Source organism: Microcebus murinus, chromosome 8 (genome assembly GCF_040939455.1).
Source record: "Microcebus murinus isolate Inina chromosome 8, M.murinus_Inina_mat1.0, whole genome shotgun sequence".
Taxonomy (NCBI): Eukaryota; Metazoa; Chordata; class Mammalia; order Primates; family Cheirogaleidae; genus Microcebus; species Microcebus murinus.
In genome coordinates, this window is record NC_134111.1 from 49685171 (window position 1) to 49706291 (window position 21121).

Consider the following 21121-nt stretch of genomic DNA (forward strand, 5'->3'; position numbering starts at 1 on the left):
TACTGTAAGAGCAAACAATACCCTCAAACTAAATTTTCCAAAGGAGAAGAGGACAGCAGATACAGGTCTACATATGAATGCTGTAAGGATTTGTTATGAATCACAAATATGTAGAAATTAAACAACACATTCCTAAATAACCAATAGGTCAAAGGAGAAATCTCAAGGGAAATTAGAAAAAACTTGGAGATGGATAAAAACAAAAACACAGCACACCAAAACATATGGGGTACAGCTAAAGCAGTACTTAGAAGGAAATTTATAGCTGTAAATGCCTATATTTAAAAAGAGATCTCAAATCAATAATCCAACTGTCTACTCAAAACACTAGAAAAAATAAACCACAACCAAAGCAAGGCCGGGCGCGGTGGCTCACACCTGTAATCCTAGTACTCTGGGAGGCCGAGGTGGGCGGATTGTTTGAGCTCAGGAGTTCGAGGCCAGCCTGAACAAGAGTGAGACCCCATCTCTACTAAAAATATAAAGAAATTAATTGGCCAACTAAAAACATAGAAAAAATTAGCCCGCATGGTGGCGTATGCCTGTAGTCCCAGCTACTTGGGAGGCTGAGGCAGGAGGATTGCTTGAGCCCAGGAGTTTGAGGTTGCTGTGAGCAAGGCTGATGCCACGGCACTCTAGCCCAGGCAACAGAGTGAGACTTTGCCTCAAAAAAAAAAAAAAAAAAAAACCAAAGCAAGCAGAAAAAAAAAAATGTCAGAGCAGAAACAGAGTGAAATTTAGAAACAAAGTGAAATTTATCCCTGAGATGCAAGTGTGGTTTCAACATACCCAATAAATATGATACACCACATTAACAGAGTGAAGGATAAAAATAATATGATCACCTCAATTGATGCAGAAAAAGCACTAGACAAAATTCAACATCCTTTCACGATAAAAACTCAACAAATTAGGTAAAGAATGTACCTCAACAAAATAAAGGTAATATATGATATGACAAGCCCACAGCTAAATATCATACTGAAGGGTGAAAAGCTATTAGGTTGGTGCAAAAGTAATTGCAGTTTGGGACCGCAATTTTAAATCATTATAACTAGGCTCAAACAAGTATGTATGTATGCATGTATGTATGCATGCATGTATGTATGTATGTATTTTGAGACAGAGTCTTGCTTTGTTGTCCAGGCTAGAGTGAGTGCCATGGTGTCAGCCTAGCTCACAGCAACCTCAAACTCCTGGGCTCAAGCAACCCTTCTGCCTCAGCCTCCCGAGTAGCTGGGACTACAGGCAAGTGCCACCATGCCCGGCTAATTTTTCCTATATATAGTTTCCTAATATAGTATATTAGTTGGCCAATTAATTTCTTTCTATTTATAGTAGAGACAGGGTCTTGCTCTTGCTCAGGCTGGTTTTGAACTCCTGACCTTGAGCAATCCGCCCGCCTCGGCCTCCCAGAGTGCTAGGATTACAGGCGTGAGCCACCGCACCCGGCTTCAAACACTTCTTTATTAATTAAAATAGGAACCATTACAATCAACACAATGTTGCCAATGAGAAATAAATTTATTCCTGCGGCATAAAAATCTGTGCTTCAGGATTCGACAAACTCTTGGAAAGCATTTTCTGCATCCTGCTGATTGTGGAAGCTTTTTCCCTACAGAAAGTTGTCAAGATGCTTTAAGAAGTGGTAGTCAGGTGGAGAGCTCAAGTGAATATGGCAAATGAGGCAAAACTCTGTAGCCCAATTCCTTCGACTTTTGAAGTGTTGGTTGTGCAAGGTGCGGTCAGGTACTGTCATGGAGAAGAATTGGGCCCTTTCTGTTGATCAATGCCAGCTGCAGGCATTGCAGTTTTCAGTGCATCTCTTCACTTTGCCGACCAGCAGACCGGCAGCAGACCACCAAACAGTGTCCATGACCCTTTTTTGGTGCAAGTTTGGCTTTGGGAAGTGCTTTGGAGCTTCTCTGTCCAAACACTGAGCTGGTTGTCACCAGTTGTCATATAAAATCCACTTTCCCTTGCACATCACAATCCAATCGAGAAATGGTTCGTTGTTGTTGCATACAGTTAGAGAAGAAAACACTTCAAAATGACGATGTGTTTGATTTTCGGTCAGCTCACGAAGCATGTATCAAGCTTTTTCACCTTTCCAATTTGCTTCAAAAACCTAACGAGTGTAGAATGGTCGACATTGAGGTCTTCGGCAACTTCCCGTGTCATTGTAAGAGGATCAGCTTCGATGATTGCTCTCAGTTAGTGGCTGACAACTTTTGATGGCATGCCACTGCACTTCTCACCTTCAAAGCTCTCGTCTCCTTTGCAAAACTTCTTGAACCACCACTGTACTGTACACTCCTTAGCAGTTCCTGGGCCAAATGCATTGTTGATGTTGCAAGTTGTCTCCTCCACTTTATGACCCATTTTGAACTGGAATAAGAAAATTGCTCAAATTTGCTTTTTGTCTAACATCATTTCCATAGTCTAAAATAAACAGCAAGTCATCAGCAAAAAACAAAGTGAGAGATGTGCATTAAAATGATGTATAACATAACCCCATTTATTTAAGAATGTATTCCATGGTGGCTCATGCCTATAATCTTAGTATCCTCAGAAGCCAAGGTGGGAGGACTGCTCAAGGTCAGGAGTTCGAAACCAGCCTGAGCAAGAATGAGACCCCGTCTCTACTAAAAATAGAAACAAATTAATTGGCCAACTAAAAATATATAGAAAAAATTAGCTGGACATGGCGGCACATGCCTGTAGTCCCAGCTACTCAAGAGGCTGAAGCAGAAGAATCGCTTGAGCCCATGAGTTTGAGGTTGCTGTGAGCTAGGCTGATGCCATAGCACTCTAGCCTAGTCGACAGAGTGAGACTCTGTCTCAAAAAAATAAAAATAAAAAAAAAGAATGTATTCCAATATGAAATAGCAAATTTCAATAATGCTAAAACTGCTATTACTTTTGCACCAACCTAATAAAAGCTTTTCTTCTAAGATGAGAAACAAGAAAAGCATGCCCCCTCTTACCATTTCTATTCAATACAGTACTGGAAATCCTACACAGAGCAATCGGACAAGAAAAAGAAATACACGGTATCCGATCAGAAAAGAAAGTTATCTGTTTAGCGATGACATGATCCGATCCTATACATGAAAAACCCTAAAGACTCCATCAAAAACACTGTTAGAACTAATAAACTAATTCAGTAAAGTTACAAGATACAAAACCAACATACAAAAATCAGTTGTTTCTATATGAGCTATCAAAAAAGAAATTAAGAAAATGATCCTATTTACAACAGCATTAAAAAAACTTAATAAATTTCAACAAGGTGAAAGATCTGCACAATGAAAACTATAAAACACTGGTGTAAGAAACTGAAGATAACACAAATAAATGGAAAGATACCCTGTATTCATGAATTGAAAGAACAGTTAAAATGTCCACACTACCTAAAGCAATCTATACATTCAGCGTAATCTTAAAATTCTAATTTTTCACAGAAATAGAAAATACAATCATAAATTCATATGTAATCACAAAAGACCTCAAAGAGTCAAAGCAATATTGACTAAGAATAAAGCTAGAGGGTAATAATCAAAACAGTATGGTACTGGCAAAAAACCAACATATAGACCAAAGGAACACAATGGAGAGCTCAGAAATAAATTCACACATTTATAGTCAACTGATCTTTAGCAAAAGTGTAAGAAAATACAATTGGGAAAAGACTGTGTCTTCAATAAATGGTGCTGGGAAAACTGGATATCCACATATAGAACAAGTAAACTAGACCTGTATCTCACACAATATACACAAATCAACCTGAAATGGATTAAAGACCTAAACTTAAGGCATGAAACTAAAATTGTTTACTAGTAGTAAACACATAGAAAAAAGCTTAACATTGGTCATGGCAATTGATTCTTTTGGATATGAACAAAAAGCACAGGCAACAAAAGCAAAAATAGACAAATGGGATTAAATCAAACTAAAAAGATTCTGCACAGCAAAAGAACCAATAAACAAAGTGAAGAGACAACCTACAGATTGGGGCAAAATATGTGTAAACCATACATCTCATAAGGGCTTAATATCCAAAATACACAAGGAATTCAAACAACACAATAGCAAAAGAAAATAATAATAATAATCTAATTTAAAAATAGGCAAAGGACTTTAATAGATATTTCTCAAAAGAAGACATACAAATGGCCAATAGGTATATGAAAAAATGCTCAACATAACTAATCATCAGGGAAATACAAATTAAAACCACAATGAGGTATCACCCCACCGCTGTTAGAATGACTAATCTCTAACAGATGAAAGATAACAAGTATTGGCGAGGATGTGGAGAAACTGGAAACCTTGCCCACTGTTGTTAAGAATGTAAACTGGTACATTTGGAAAACAGTACAAACATTCCTTAAAAAATTAAAAATAGAACTAGCATATGATCCAGCAATTCCATTTCTGGATACATATCTAAAGAAAATGAAAAAAATCTGTCAAAGAAATATCTGCACCCCCACATTATATTTCAGCATCATTCATAATAGCTTAGATACAGACTCAAGCTAAGTGTCCATTGACAGATGAATGGATAAAGATAATGTGGTATATATATGTGTGTATATATATATACATACACACACACAAAAATGGAATATTATTCAGTCTTAAAAAGGAAGGAAATCCTGTCATTTGCAACAACATGGATTAACCTGAAGAACATTATGCTAAGTGAAATAAGCCACGTACAAAAAGACATATATCTCATATGATTTCACTCATATGTAGAATATAAAAATGTCAAACTCATAGAAGTAGAGGGTAGAATGCTGGTTGCCAGGGGCTGAGGGTAGAGGATATCAGGAGAATGTTGGTAAAAGGGTACAAAGTTACAGTTTTGCAGGATAAATAAGTCTGGAGATCCAATGTATAGCATATTGACTACAGTAAGTAATAGTGTATTGCAAATTTGAAATTTGCTAAGAGAATAGACTTTAAATGATCTCAGCACAATAACTACGTGAGGTGATGAATATGTTAATTATCTTAAGAGTGTTAGGATACTCTTGTCAAATGTACACATAAATCAAACTATCACATGTACATCTTAAATATATATGATTTCTATTTGTCAGTCATAACTTAATAAAGCTGGGAGGCAAAAGGAGAAATACATAATCTGAATAGATCTGCATAGTAAAGAAACAGAAGTAGTAATTTAAACAAACAAATAAAAACTACCCACAAAGAAAAGCCCAGGCCCAGATGACTTGGTGAATTCTACCAAACATTTAAAGCAGAACTAATACTAATTCTTCACAAACTGCTCCAAAGAACAGAAAGGGATGGACATTTCCCAACTCATTCTGGGAGGACAGTATTACCCTGATACCAAAACTAGACAAAGATATCACAAGAAAATTACAGACCAGTATAGATTACAAATATAGGTGCAAAAATCCTCAACAAAATACTGACAAACCATATCTAGCAATATGTATAAAGTCTTTTACACTTAGACCAAGTTGGATTCATCCTAGGAATGCAAGGTTAGTTTAACATACAAAAGTCAATCAGTAATACCCTACTATAATAGAACAAAAATCACATTATCATCTCAACAGACATAGAAAAGATATTTGGCAAAACCCAATATCCTGTTTATGATTTTAAACTCTCCCCACCCCTAGCAACCTAGAAATATAAGGAAACTTCCTTAACCTGAGATAGAACATCTATGAAACACCTGTACTTTTCCTCCCTAGAATCAGGAACAAGACAAAGATGTGTGCTCTCACCACTTCCATTCAACACTGTACTGGAGGTTCTAATCAGTACAATTAAGAAGAAAAATAAATAAAAGGTATACTGGTTACAAAGGAAGAAGTAAAACTATCTCTTTTGGCAGATAACAGGATCTTATATACAGAAAATACTAAGGAATACCAACAACAGCAACAACAAAAAAACTATCAGAACTAATAAACAAGTCCAGCAAGATTGCAGGACACAAGATTAATACAAAAAGATCAACTAGGTATCTTTATAATAACAATGAGCAATGTGAAAATGAAATTAAGAAAACAATTCCATTTATAATACCATCAAAAAGAGTATTTTATTCTTAGGAATAAATATAACAAAACAAATGGAAGACTTGTACACTAAAAATTATAAAACATCACTGAAAGAAAATAAAGATCTAAATAAATGTAAAGACATTTATATTTACGCACTTGGAAGATTCAATATTATTAAGATGGCAATACTTTCCAAAATAACCTAGACATTCACTGCAATTCTTACCAAAATCCCTGTAGACTTTTTTGCAGAAATTGATAAAGTGATCCTAAAAGTCATATCGAAATGCAAGGGACCCAAAATAGTCAAAATAATCTTGAAAAGGAACAGAGTTGGAAGATATACACTCTCACTTTCAGAACTTATTACAAAGCTACATTAATCAACACAGTGTGGTATGGTATAAAGATAGACAAATAGATCAGTGGAATCAAACCGAGAGTCCAGAAATAAACCCATACATGTATGATCAATGAACTTTTGACCAGGGTTATAAGACAATTCAATGGGGAAAGAACAGTGTTTTCAACAAATGGTGGTAAAAGAACCGGATATCCACATGCCAAAGAAATGAATTTGGACTCCCTCTTACCATATATAAAAATTAACTCAGAATGAATCTAAGACCTAAAACTATAAACCTCTTAGAAGGAAACAAAGGTGTATATCTATGTGACCTTGGATTAGGCAATAGTTTCTTAGATATGATACCCACAGAATAAGAGAAAAATCTGCAAATCATGTATCTAATAAAAGACTGAGTATGAAGAAACCTTATAACCCAATATTAAATGCCCAATTTAAAAATGAGCAAAAGATGAGCAAGAGCGAGACCCCGTCTCTACTATAAATAGAAAGAAATTAATTGGCCAACTGATATATATATATAAAAAAATTAGCCGGGCATAGTGGCGCATGCCTGTAGTCCCAGCTACTCGGGAGGCTGAGGCAGAAGGATCACTGGAGCCCAGGAGTTTGAGGTTGCTGTGAGCTAGGCTGACGCCACGGCACTCACTCTAGGTTGGGCAACAAAGCGAGACTCTGTCTCAAAAAAAAAAAAAAAAAAAAAAAAAAAAAAATGAGCAAAAGATTTGAACAGACACCTTATCAGAGAAGTTATATGAATAGTAAATAAGCACATAAAAAGATGTTCAACATTATCACTCATTAGGGAAATACAAACCGAAAACACAAGATACCACTGCACATACCAACCAGAATGGCTACACTATGGTTTGTTTGTCCCCATCAAAACTAATGTTGAAATTTGGTCTCCAGTGTGGCAGTACTGGGAGGTGGGGCCTGGTGGGAGGTATTTTAATCATGAGGCATCATGAATAGCTTCATGCTACTCTCTCACCCTATTAAGTTCTCACTCTAGAAAGACTGGATTAGTTCACAAGTGAGTAGGTTGTTATAAAGCAAGGTTCTTCCTCTTTGGTCCCTCTTCACACATGTCTGCTTCCCTTTTGACCTTCTCTGCCATGTTATGAGGCAGCATAAAAGCCCTCACCAGAAGCCAAGTCCATGCCCTTGAAATTCCAAGCCTACAGAATCGTAAGTGAAAATCGTAAGTGAAAAGATAAACCTCTTTTCTTTATAAATTATCCAGTTTCAGTATTCTGTTATCATAACAAAAAACAGACTAAAACAGGCTATAATAAAAAAGACAATAACAAGCGTTGGCAAGGATGTGGAGAAACTGGAACCCTTATGCATTGCTGGTGGGAATGTAAAATGGTATAGCTATTTTGGAAAAGTTTGGCAGTTCCTCGAAACATTAAACACAAGAGTTATCATAAAAATCAGAAATTCCATTCCTAACTATATACCTAAGGAAACTAAAACATGTCTACACAAAAATTTCTAACAGAGAAATAACAGTTCATAACATTCATAACGGTTCATAACATTCATGTCAAAAAATGGGAATAACCCAAAATGTCCACCAATTCATGAATGGATAAACAAAATGTAGCATATCCATATAATGGAATATTCAGCCATAAAAATGAATAAGTACTGATATATATTACAACAATCATGAACTATGAAAACATTGTGCTAAGTGAAAAAAGCCAGACACAAAATGCCACATACTGTTCAATTCTATTTGTATGAAATATCCAGAGTAGGCAAATCCAAAGAGAAAGAAAGGAAACTAGTGGTTGCCAGGGGGTACAGTATAGGGTAGGAGAGCAGAGGAGTTACTGCTAATGTTTATAGGTTTCAGTTTTGGAGTAATAAAAGTGTTTTAGAATTTGATAGTGGTGATGGTTGCACAACTTTGCAAATACACTAAAAACCATTACATACATCAAATGGGTTGATATGATGATATGTGAATTACATCTCAAAACAAAAAGATTATAAAAGTGCAAATTACTGGAGGAAAAAAAAAGGCTTGAAAAAATATAGTAACTATTTATACAAACACTCAAATATACAGTATGTACCACTGCAAGCACACACATACACAAAGAATAATTTTTCTTTTTTTTTACAAACACCCTTAGGACATTTTTTTAAAAATATGAAAGCAACACAGGCACATAGGAAAAATTTCAATCATTACACAAAGATCAATTTCTCCTTCCCACACCAGTCCCATTATTCAGAGGCAATGACTTTTTAAAAAATTGTTTTTAATGAATTTTTAAATAGGCAATGCACAGGCTGCTACTTATCTTTGTTTCTTATTATCTTTCTAGAGTCTCTGTCCACACAAACAAATGTATATTCTTTGGTTCCTCACTTCTTAGTCAAAAGAAAAATACAGACTGCCTTGCTCGTTTTTTCTCTTAATATGTATCTTGGAGAAATTTCCAAGGCAAAATATAGATAACTTTTAAAAAAATTCTTTAAATTCAAACTGTGTGTAATGACTCCTCACTATGCAAAGTAAGAATATATCCTTATACTTAGCAGCTTCTGCCAACAAGGCAGCTACAAAGTAACTTTATATCATCATAGTTTGTAACATTTACCTTTTCTTCTATCTATAACCTTACAACAGAACCATAAATTCATATGCTATAAGGGTCTGGCAAGTAAAATAAACAAGTGAAATAGGCTTGGGGTAAAACAAAAGAAGTGGTGTATGACAGAATAAAAGCTCTCTCTACAGTTGATTCTTATGTGCTATGGACACCAAATTAGCGAATATTGAATCACTGTTCCTAGGGGAAATACAGGGTTAGGTTCCCGCAAGCCTCTGGTCACATTTTTATAACAGATCAACACACAAACTTATTTTATGTGTGTTTCTGTTTAAACATACCTTATTACATTAAGACACCTTATAATGAGACACTTTATTATATATATTGTTGATTCATTAACATTTAACTCATGGCCAACAGCACTGTAACTCATGCCTGAACAAAACTTACCAATATCCATATTTTCTCTGTAAGGCATATCACAGCTTTCTTATACTTAGAAACAATAGATAACACTTTAACACTAGGATTGGGGATCGTTTTAAATAGTAAAACCACCATTAAAAAGCACAAAAATGTGGAAAACATGGCACTAAGTAGACCAAGAAAAGAACACTGTTGATAGTAAGAAAGCTGAAACAAAACAGAGTGTCACTTTGCTCAGCCTCAGGCCACTCATATTTTTTACCACTCTGCACATGAACTGGCCCTTGAATGATTGCAAAAGCACTGAAGAAAACTGCAAATAATTCTTGGCAAGTAGGTCAATTCCAAATATGAAATCTCTTCATAGAGGATTGTATCTATGTGTGTGTATCCATCAAATCAAGCTTATCACAATTATATTATGCAAAACCTGTGTAGCCTAGTTCATTTATATATATTTGAAGTCAAAATCTTAAAAAATTACACTAAAATCACTCACTCTAACTGTATTTTAATTTTAATACATTCACCATGTATTTCTAGAATTGTGTGATCTATAAAAATTTATAATTGTCATATATCCTTCGTAGATCGTGAGTCTCTAAAAAATATCTATCTTTGCACCATCTGAGGTTTCTGCCTTTGAAGAATGCTTTCTGTGCTATTCATTCAAGAATTCAAAAATACTTATTGAGGGCCTTGATATTGCTGTAGATGCTAGCAATATGGCAGTGAAAAAACAGACTTAAGTCTAACCTCTCATGACCAGAAGGGAAACAGACAATAAACAAACATATAAATATTTAGCATCACATAAGAATCAAATTAAGTTCTAATATTTTTTAAAAAGGTGAAGAAAAAATTAAAGTGACATACGTATCATATCTTACACAGAGCAGTAAGAGAAGGCCTCTCTGAAGGAGTGAAATTCGAATGAACTGAGGGAGAAGTGTGAGGCAACTGGCAAATAAACCACCATGGATGTTGCAATGGGGCAGTTATTAGTAGAGTAGTACAATTAGTCTAGGGCTACATCAGAAGGCCTTGTAAGGGCACAGTGAAGACACTGAATTTTATTTTAAATGCAATGGAAAGTCTTTAGAAGGTCCTCACAGTTGGGAAAAAGCTGATCTCAAATTTATATTTAACTGTACTTTATTTATTTATTTATTTTTTTTTTTGAGACAGAGTCTCGCTTTCTTGCCTAGGCTAGAGTGAGTGCCGTGGCGTCAGCCTAGCTCACAGCAACCTCAAACTCCTAGGCTCAAGCGATCCTGCTGCCTCAGCCTCCCGAGTAGCTGGGACTACAGGCACGAGCCACCATGCCCGGCTGATTTTTTTTTTATATTATATATATTAGTTGGCCAATTAATTTCTTTCTATTTTTTTTTTTTTTTATGGTAGAGACGGGGTCTCGCTTAGGCTGGTTTTGAACTCCTAACCTTGAGCAATCCGCCCGCCTCAGCCTCCCAGAGTGCTAGGATTACAGGCGTGAGCCACCGCGCCCGGCTTTAACTGTACTTTATTTTTCTTTGTTACTATCTAAAATATTTTCTTTGCCGGTATTTTTAATCTTTTTTTTTTTTTTTTTTACAAATGGTTTTTGTTAACAGCCTATATTCTCATTTATTGTGATAATATATACCTGGCTTTATTTCTTCTATCTTATATAATAGCAGATAAAAAATAAAATAGTTTCTTTTTCACTTTCTCCCCCCCTTACTTTTCCTGCATTACATTTCTTTATATTCCTCCTTCTACACTCAACTGTAGTAATTTACAAGTTCTATGTACAGCAGATGACATGATTTTATGTACAGGATATCCTAAAAGCTTCACCAAAAAACTGTTAGAACCAATAAATGAATTTGGTAAAGCTTACACAAAATTCAGTAGTATTTCTATACACCAACAATGAACTAGCAGAAAAAGAAATCAAGAAAGCAATCCCATTGACAACAGCTACAAAAAAAAATACCTAGGAATAAATCTAACAAAAAAAGGTGAAAGACTTCTACAGGAAAACTATAAAATATTAATGAAAGAAACTGAAGAGGACACAAAAAAATGAAAAGACATCTCATGTTCACAGATCCAAAGAATACTGTATAAATGACATACTACCAAAAGTGACCTACAGACTCAATGCAATCCCTATATCAAAATACCAATGACATTCTTCACAAAAATAGAAAAAACAATCTTAAAATTCACATGAAACCAAAAAAGACCCCCAAATGGCCAAAGCAATACTGAGCAAAAAAGAACAAAGCCAGAGGCATCACACCACTGGACTTCAAAATATACTATAGTAACCAAAACAGCATGGTACTGGCATAAAACAAGACACATAGGCCAATAGAACAGAGAATCTAGAAATAAGTCCACATTATTTATAACCAATAGATTCTTGACAAAGGCACCAGGAACATTCATTTGGGAAGGGGCAGTCTCCTCAATAAATGGTGCTGGGAAAACTGTATATCCATAGGTAGAAAAATGAAATTAGACCCCTAAATCTCACCATATACAAAATTCAATTCAAAAAGGATCAGCTGGGTATGGTGGCTCATCCCAGTAATCCTGGAACTTTGGAAGGCCAAGGCAGGAGGACTACTTGAGCCCAGGAGTTTAAGACCAGCCTAAGCAAGAGAGAGACCTCATCTCTACAAAAAATAGAAAAATTAGCCAGGTGTGGAGTGCACACCTGTAGTCCCAGCTACTTGGGAGGCTGAGGCAGGAAGACTGCTTAAGCCCAGGACTTTGAGGTTGCAGTGAGCTATGATGACGCCACTGCACCCTAGCCTGGGTGACAGAGAGAAACCCTGTCTAAAAAAAAATAAAAAATAAAAATGGATTAAAGACTTAAATGAAAGACCCCAAACTATGAAACTATATAAGAAGAAAACTTAGGGGAAACCTACTTCAGGACATTGGTCTGGACAAAGATTTTAGGGATAAGACTTCAAAAGCATAGGCCACAAAAACATAAATAAACAAATGTATATCAAACTAAAAAGCTATTTGACAGCAAAGGAAATAATCACAGAGTAAAGAGACAATCTGCAGAATAGGAAAAAATATGCAAACTATTCATCCAACAAGGAACTAATATCTGGAATTTACAAGGAACTCAAATAGCTCAACAACAAAAAAACCCCACAAATAATCCAGTTTAAAAATGGGCAAATGAGATAAATAGAAATCTCTCAAAAGAAGACATATGAAAAATGCTCAATATAACTAATCATCAGGGAAATACAAATCAAAATCACATGAGATATCATCTCACCCCAGTTAGAATGGCTACCATCAAAAAGACAAAAAACAACAAATACTAATGAGGATAAAGAGAAAGGGAACTCAAACACCATTGATGAGAATGTAAATTAGCATAATCATTACGGAAAACAATATGAAGCTTCCACAAAAATATAAAAACAGAACTACTGTATGACCCAACAATCCTACTACTGGGCATATATCCAAAGAAAAGGAAATCTGTATGTTGAAGAGATATCTGCACTCCCATTGTTTACTACAGCACTATTCACAATAGTCAAGTTATGGAATCAACTTAAGTGCCCACCAACAGATGAATGGATAAAGAAAATGTGGTTGGAAGTTCATGATCCCTGTGGAAAAAAAAAAAAAAAAAAAAGAAAATGTGGTATATGTACAACATGGAATACTATTTTATCCATAAAAAGAACAAAATTCTCTCATTCATGGCAACATGGATGAGCTTAGAGGATATTATGTTAAATGAAATAAGTCAGCTATAGAAAGATAACTATGGTATATTTTCATTCATATGTGGAAGCTAAATAAGCTGATCTTGTAGAAGTAGAGAGTAGAATAGTTAGGAATGGTAGGGGGAAGAGGACAGCCAAATGTTAGTTAACAGATACGAAAGTACAGCGAGATTGGAGGAATAAGTCCTAGTGTTCTGTAGTACTATGCAATAACTATAATTAACAATTTATTGTATATTTCCAAATATCTAGAAAAGTAGATTTTGAATGTTCCCAACACAAAGAAATCATAAACAATTTGAGGTGATGGATATACATTACACACTGTATATATGTGTATTGTAATATCACACTGTATCCCATAAACATGTACAATCATGTGTCAATTAAAAATAATAAAAGTAGAAACAAAACAAAAAAAAGTTCTATGTATAGTATTTCTGTCAACTGTGCTTGCTTTCTTTTTAGCAAACACTACCCTATTTTTGTCTACAGATAAATTAAAATATTAATAACTTACTCAAAAGATTAAAGAGTAAAACTAACAATAATGCAATCATTAATTCAGTATCATCATCCAGTATACAGTCATACTCAAATTTCCCCTACTGTCACAAAAATGCCCTTAATAACTGTTTTTTCCCCAATCTAAAACCAAATCAGGATTCATAAGTTCACACACTACATTTGGCTGCTACATCTCTTTAAGTCTCATCCAATCTAGAACAATCCCATTTGCCTTCCCTTGTTCTTCATGACACTGAATACTTTGATGAGTCCAGGCCAGTTGTTCAGCAGAATGTCCTAGGAGTATTTTCTCATGATTCAATTCAAACCAAACATTTCAAGCATTAAAACTAGAGGTGATTTGTGTATCAAATTAGGATTCACATGTCAGATTCTCTGTAACAATGCCAAAAAAAAGTCTGATTTTGTTTATTTTAGTGGTGACCAATGGTGTCCATTTTAAAGACACACTTCTGTTTTGTAATCCATGGGGTGAAACATTGAGACCTTTACATATACCGCTTTTCAAAACATTTTACTGAATGGCTTTAGCATCCATTTATGGTCCTTTCCTTAATAATTATCTGGGGGATATCAAATGGTGACTTTTCTCATGCTGTATTAGCTGGCATTCTTCAAAGAGACTACTATGTAACCCTGCACCCAGATCTTGGTTCCTAAGTACCATTCTTCATTAAAATGAAGCAGAAATCCTTGTCGAATATATGCTCACATTTATTACAGAAAAAGTACAAAGTGAGCCAGAAATATCTTATATGTCTGAAAACAGTGACTGATAAAAGATCTCAAAAGTGACAAGTTGGGCCAAGCACGGTACAGAACCAAGTCAGAAAAATAACATAATAAATACAATGAACAAATCTCACCATTTAAGAGATAAAATGCTCATATCCTATATAAAAAAAAAAGTGGCACATGTTGTCTGCAAAAGCACACCTAAAACAAAAAGTAAAAATAAAAATAAAAGAATAGGCCGGGCGCTGTGGCTCACGCCTGTAATCCTAGCTCTTGGGAGGCCGAGGCGGGCGGATTGCTCAAGGTCAGGAGTTCAAAACCAGCCTGAGCAAGAGCGAGACCCCGTCTCTACTATAAATAGAAAGAATTTAATTGGCCAACTGATATATATATAAAAAATTAGCCGGGCATGGTGGCGCATGCCTGTAGTCCCAGCTACTCGGGAGGCTGAGGCAGAAGGATCACTCAAGCCCAGGAGTTTGAGGTTGCTGTGAGCTAGGCTGACGCCACGGCACTCACTCTAGCCTGGACAACAAAGTGAGACTCTGTCTCAAAAAAAAAAAAAAAAAAAAAAAAAATAAAATAAAATAAAAGAATAGAAAAACATATGTCTCAGACAAATATGAATCAAAAGAAAGCTAAAGGAAACAATAATTATATAGTCATAAAAAGAACAGAACAAGAAGATACATGCATCTAAAAATATAGCCTCAAAATATATCAAGCAAAAACCGATAAAAAGCAAACAGAAATACATAAAACAACAATCACAGATAAAGATTTTAATACATCTCTCTTACAAAAAGATCAAGTTCACAATACAAGGAGCTATCTAAGATGTGAACAAATAAAATTAAGAGCTATTAGATATGAAATGTTTATAAAATAGGGCATATCCAGAGATTACATCATATAAATTATATTTTCCATCTATAATGCAATAAACTGGAAATCCATAACAGAAGAATAGCTCAGAATATCCCATATTAATAGCTCTTGTGTTAAAAAAGAAGATAAGGGTAATTTATGAAATATATACATCAGCATAATAAAAATAGCACCTATCAACACTTGTGGAACACAGCTAAAGCGGTTCTTAGATGGACAGCATTAATTACGAAACAAGAGACGTTAAAATAAATGGACTGATACTACTTCACATCCACTAAAATGACCAAAATGAAAAAGAATCACAAGACTGAATATTGGCAAGGATGTGGAAAAATTAAAATTCTTATACACAGCTAGGCACAGTGGTTCACACCTGTCATCCCAACACTTTGAGAGGCTGAGGCAAGAGGGTTACTTGAAGCAAAAAGATCAAAACCAGACTGGGCAACACAGTGAAATCCCATCTCTACAAAAATTTTATTTTAAAAAATTATCCAGGTGTGGTGGCGTACAACTTTAGTCCCAGCTACTTGGGAGGCTGAGGCAGGAGGATTGCTTGACCCCAGGAGTTTAAGGCTGCAATGAGCTATGGTGACACCACGGCAGTCTACTATGGGCAACAGAGCAAGATGTTGTCTCAAAAGAAAAAAAAAATTCTTATACACTGCTGGTTGGAGTAGAAGCTGGTACAAGTACTTTGGAAATCTGGTAATTTCTAATCAAATTAGACATACATGTATACTACTCCCCTAAGTATTTTCCCAAGAGAAATGAAAATAAATGTCCACCAAAATATTTGTACAAAAATGTTTACAGCAATCTTATTCACAACAAGCAAAACTAAAAACATCCAAGTATCACTCTACAAATGGGTAACAAATCCTGGTATAACAATACAACAGATTACTATTCAGCAACAAAAGGAATGAACTACTGAGACAGCAACAACATTGAATAATTTAAAAAATATTATGTTAAATGAAGGAAAGCAGATACAAAAGAATATATTATATGATTGAATTTACTGTATATGGAATCTAAACACAGGCAAAATTAATATATAGTAAGAGAAATTAGATTATGGTTGTGGAATAGGGTTTGAAAAGTGGGAACTGACCAGAAAGGGCAGGAGAAAACTTTTTTGAGGGATTGAAATGTTCTATATTTTTGGGTGGTGGTATTTATACCATGTAAGCAATTTTTGAATCTAAAAGAAAGGAATACACAAATGTTTACAGTAGTTTTATTCCTAATTATTAAAACATTGGAAATAATGCAAATGTTCCTCATGTAGAAAATGCACTAAAAAGAAGTATTGTATATTCGTACAATGGAATACCATTTTAGCAATAAAAAGAATCAAACCATTGGTAAAATCCAACAACATGGATCAATCTCAAATGAATACATTATACTAAGTTAAAACAAGCCAGACTCAAAAGACTACACATTATAATATGTATTCTATTTAGATAGCATTCTTAAAAAACTAAACTAAAAGTATAGAAAACAGATCCACGGTTACCACAATCTAATCACATGAGTACTTAAAAGTAGAAACTCAATCTTTCCAGGACAACGTCAGAGGGAGATAAGACTTGGGAGGAAGGGTCTAGGAGATGAGATGTTGCTAGCTTTGAAAATGAAGGAACCACCAAGCCAAGGAATGTGGTAGCTTCTAGAAACTGAAAAAGGCAAGGAAGCACATCCTCCCCTAGAGCCTTCAGAAAGGATTACAGCCCAGCAAGCACCTTGATTTTATCCCATGAAACCAGTGTCAGACTTCTGACATACAAAACTGTAAGATAACAAATTTATATTGTTTTAAACACCTAAGTCTGTGGTAATTTGTTATGGCAGCAAAAGAAAAATACAGATTTAATGATCTAAAAGGATGAGGAAACAGTGAAATAAATCACCACCTTTCAGTTTTCTTCTTGCCTTGAATCATCTCTCAAGTAATGCATCATCTTTCAAGAATATATAAAAGACAAGAGATATCATCTTTATAGTCTAATCTTAGCTTTCCCTGACTCCACCTGAGAATTCAGAAATTTTCATTTTCAACCCACGATGGCCAAGAGAAGAAAATGACAGAGGGAAGTCATCTTATGATTATTAGACAAATCAGAAAATAAATACAAGGAGATAGAAAACAGCATGCCTAGACTATTTTAAAACTGATGATAGTGACACTGACCATGTAAGTGAAATGTCAGTCATCAGATAACATAATCCTAAATGAATTTTCTCAAATTCATTCAAAGAATCATTTAATTGAACAATATGTTTCTAAGGAAAAAAGGAAACAGTATTTTCATCAATCATTCAACTGAAGGACCTCATTACATTATATTCTGCAACAAGAACTTGGACAATCTCATTATGCTCAAAGGACACATCACAGTATTCTTTCATCTTTTATGATGTTTGTAAACCAAAATTTACTTGATACCAAGAGGTGTATTATATAATTCATATTAAAACTTCTAATAAAGTTGTTTTCCTATTTGTATAAATTAGTAATAAAATAATTGCAAGTATAAAAATAGAAAAAGAGTCTATTTGACCCAGATGGTTAATGGTGATGCTTATTTTTGTTAGTATACCATGAGTTCCTCAAAACTTCAGAAGCGTAAGGCAAAAAAAATTGGTGAGTTTGATTACAACAAATTTAAAGAGCTCAATATATAATGTACTCGTATAACTCCTGCTCAGTGATGGATACCATGAACAAAGTTAATAAAAGTATGACAAAATGGTAGGAGTTACTTGCAATAAATGAAATCAATAAGACTGGGAGCATGGGAAAATTAGTTTAAAAAAGAAATAATACTAATAGAAAAACAAAGGATTAGAATTATTTCGAAGAGACTCCCAAAAAGCTAACAAGCATATGAAGAAATGCTCAAAATAACTGATGGTACAAGTGAAACAATGAGATATTTCATACTCATTAGACTATCAAAAATGAGAAATGTGGATGCTGCCAAGTGTTTCTGGGACATGAGGATACAAAAATACTCATGCACTCTGCTGAATGTGCAGATTAGTACAACTGTTCTGAATAGCAATTGTGCACTATTTATTCAGTTTAAGTGTACACATATCCTGTGACGTAGCAATTATGCTCTTGGGAATACATATTAAATAAATGCTCACAAAGGTCCATAGGAGAACAAGTACAAGAATACTGATTGCAGCATGAAGTAGTGAGGTGCTGAAGACAACCTGTGTAGATCACTGGAAGGCTTAACAGATACACCATTAAGTTTTATGTAGCAGTTAGAAGTAGTGGATTAGATGTACAGATAGGAATATGGGTAATAAGGACAGGAAGGACAAAAAATTATATAATGACAGATAGGCAGTAGAATCTACCAAACTCCTTTTTATCCCTGAAATATGTTGTACTATAACATAATTACCCCTGAAACACAGTATTCTATACTAGAAGTCAGGTTTATAAACACTGATTTTACTTTTTCTACACATTACAAAGTTGTAATAATAATTTGTTATTAAGCAGATATGCAGGGATCTTTTACAAAATATATTTTAGACCATTTAATACAAAGAAAGATTGTCAAAGACTAAAATTTTGCTTACTTTAGCTCCAACACTGCAACTGCCAGTACTCCCAGTGCTCCCACTTGCAACTCCAGTAAATCTAGCTTCCAATAACTCTTGCCTTCTTGGATCCAGACTATGAAGCTCATCCATTGCACCTATGAAGGAAAAAAAAATTATATATATATATATATATATATGTGTGTGTGTGTGCATATTTATATATAACAAAGACTATAAATGTGGTTAGTTGAGATGTCAATAAAAATTTATGAATGAATGGTACACTCAGATAAAATTAAGACACTTAATTTTTAGAATATCTCCACACATTTATCAAAATATCCTACAATGGATTTCCAACACTCTGACTGCAACTCACAGAAAGAAACGTATTTTCCAACCAATTCAGTACACAGATATATACATACATATATTTAAAAGTTTCACAGAATACTTAACATTACTACACTGCAGCAGCAAAAAGAATACTTTATAATATCTATTTTCTGGTCTATTCTAGTCCATTAAAAAAAAAAAAAAACACTGGTTAAAAGCTGTTAAATAGACTTCATATGCTATCAATGGACCATGGGCCGAGAGCTTGAAAAATACTCTCTCATAGAGTAAATCTCCCGACTCTACACTTATATAGAATTTTTATATTAAATAGCATTACCACATTAATTATTTTGTTTATGTACACCTAATGACTGACTACATTTTAAACTGGGAAGAATTGTTTTATAATTGTCACATCCTTGGAGATTTTTTGTACAGTGGATAGTTTTAGTTTTAAGTTTCTATCAGGTGGACAGAACACACACGTTTATCAAACGGATTGCTAAAGTAACACCTACTATTAAACAATCACCTGAAGAATGAAGAGGGAAAAATTTAGCACCCTAATATAATTGTTACTATGTAGACTAAAGCACCACAAATTCTAACTGAGGTTCAATTAAATTCTTAAAAATTATTTTATCTATGTCTGCTAATTCTCTACTGAAAAAATCCTAAAAGTGACAAAAATGAGGAGTGACGCTCAAAGGCAGCAAGGAAGATATTATCAGAATCCAAAATGATTTGGAGAACATTTTCAAACTATATTAGCCCCCTTGTACACACCTTAACATTCTTTTCCTAAAAGTTAACGATTATTCCTATAGATCTTATCTTTTAAAGTTCCCTTTCTTACCTTTCATGCTCTCTGCATAGAGGACTGGATGGTAGTGACCACCCATCCACATTTATTTGCATCCCTGTACCTGAATATACCTTTCCCCGTCCCCTGCTTCTTCCATCTCAGAAAGAATCTCCCTCCAAAAAGCTAAAGCCTCTAACTCTTGCTTTTTATGCCATTCCTTCTTGATATCTAAGAATTCTTTCATTGACATGTACCCCATCTCTCTGGCACCTTCTCCCTCCTTGCCTCTCTGCCCTCATTTATGTCTTTTAAAAAAAATCCACCTTAGCTTAAATGTTATGCTATTAATACTATCATTTAATTCTTTCTATAAACTGGTAATTTATAACCACATCATCCTTAGTATCACCAATGTGTCCAATTTTTTTTTTCCTGATCTTGCTATTATATCAGAAACTCTGTACTATTCTTTTATTGGGGGAAAAATGAAACAAAAATATACAATTCTAGTTCTCACAATTCAACCATACCTTTTGTTTCTCCCCTTGTTCTCTTTTAACTATGAATATCCCCCAAGAGTCAATCCATGGCCAATAGCCAATACTTCCATTCTCTTTCCAGACTGACTATGGCTTCAAACTTAACTGTTCTCAAATCAAACACCTCTTACATGCCAGGTCTGCCATGTCTTAAGATGGGCACTGGAACTTAAATCTCCTTCATAAAATTCCAGGTATTGCTTTAATAAAAACTATCAATTCTTCACTGGCACAGGATTTTTTTGAAAACAACAAATCACATTTTAAAAATAAGTATATGATACTGGCATACAGATAGACAAATCTATAAATCAATGGGATAAAATAGCCCAGAAAATAAACCCTTACATGAAATGATTTTTGACAAGAAAACCAAGAACATTCAACGGGGAAAGATCAGTTTTTTCAACAAATGGTGGTGGGAAAATTGGATATCCACATGCAAAAAAATTAAGTTGGACCCTTACTTTATACCATATACAAAAATTAACTCAGAATGGATCAAATATCTGAATGTAAGACCTAAGATTC

General features: G+C 34.5%; 1 protein-coding gene across 4 annotated transcripts in view; it reads right to left on the minus strand.

The window, feature by feature from the left end:
- Positions 1-21121, minus strand: part of TLK1 (tousled like kinase 1) — a 152359-nt gene that overhangs the window by 94753 nt on the left and 36485 nt on the right. For all 4 annotated transcript variants that reach the window (XM_012781920.3, XM_012781921.2, XM_076005648.1 and 1 more), the window contains one exon: positions 18944-19062. In XM_012781920.3, the coding sequence (XP_012637374.1) occupies positions 18944-19062 (119 nt within the window). The remainder of the gene's footprint in view (positions 1-18943; positions 19063-21121) is intronic.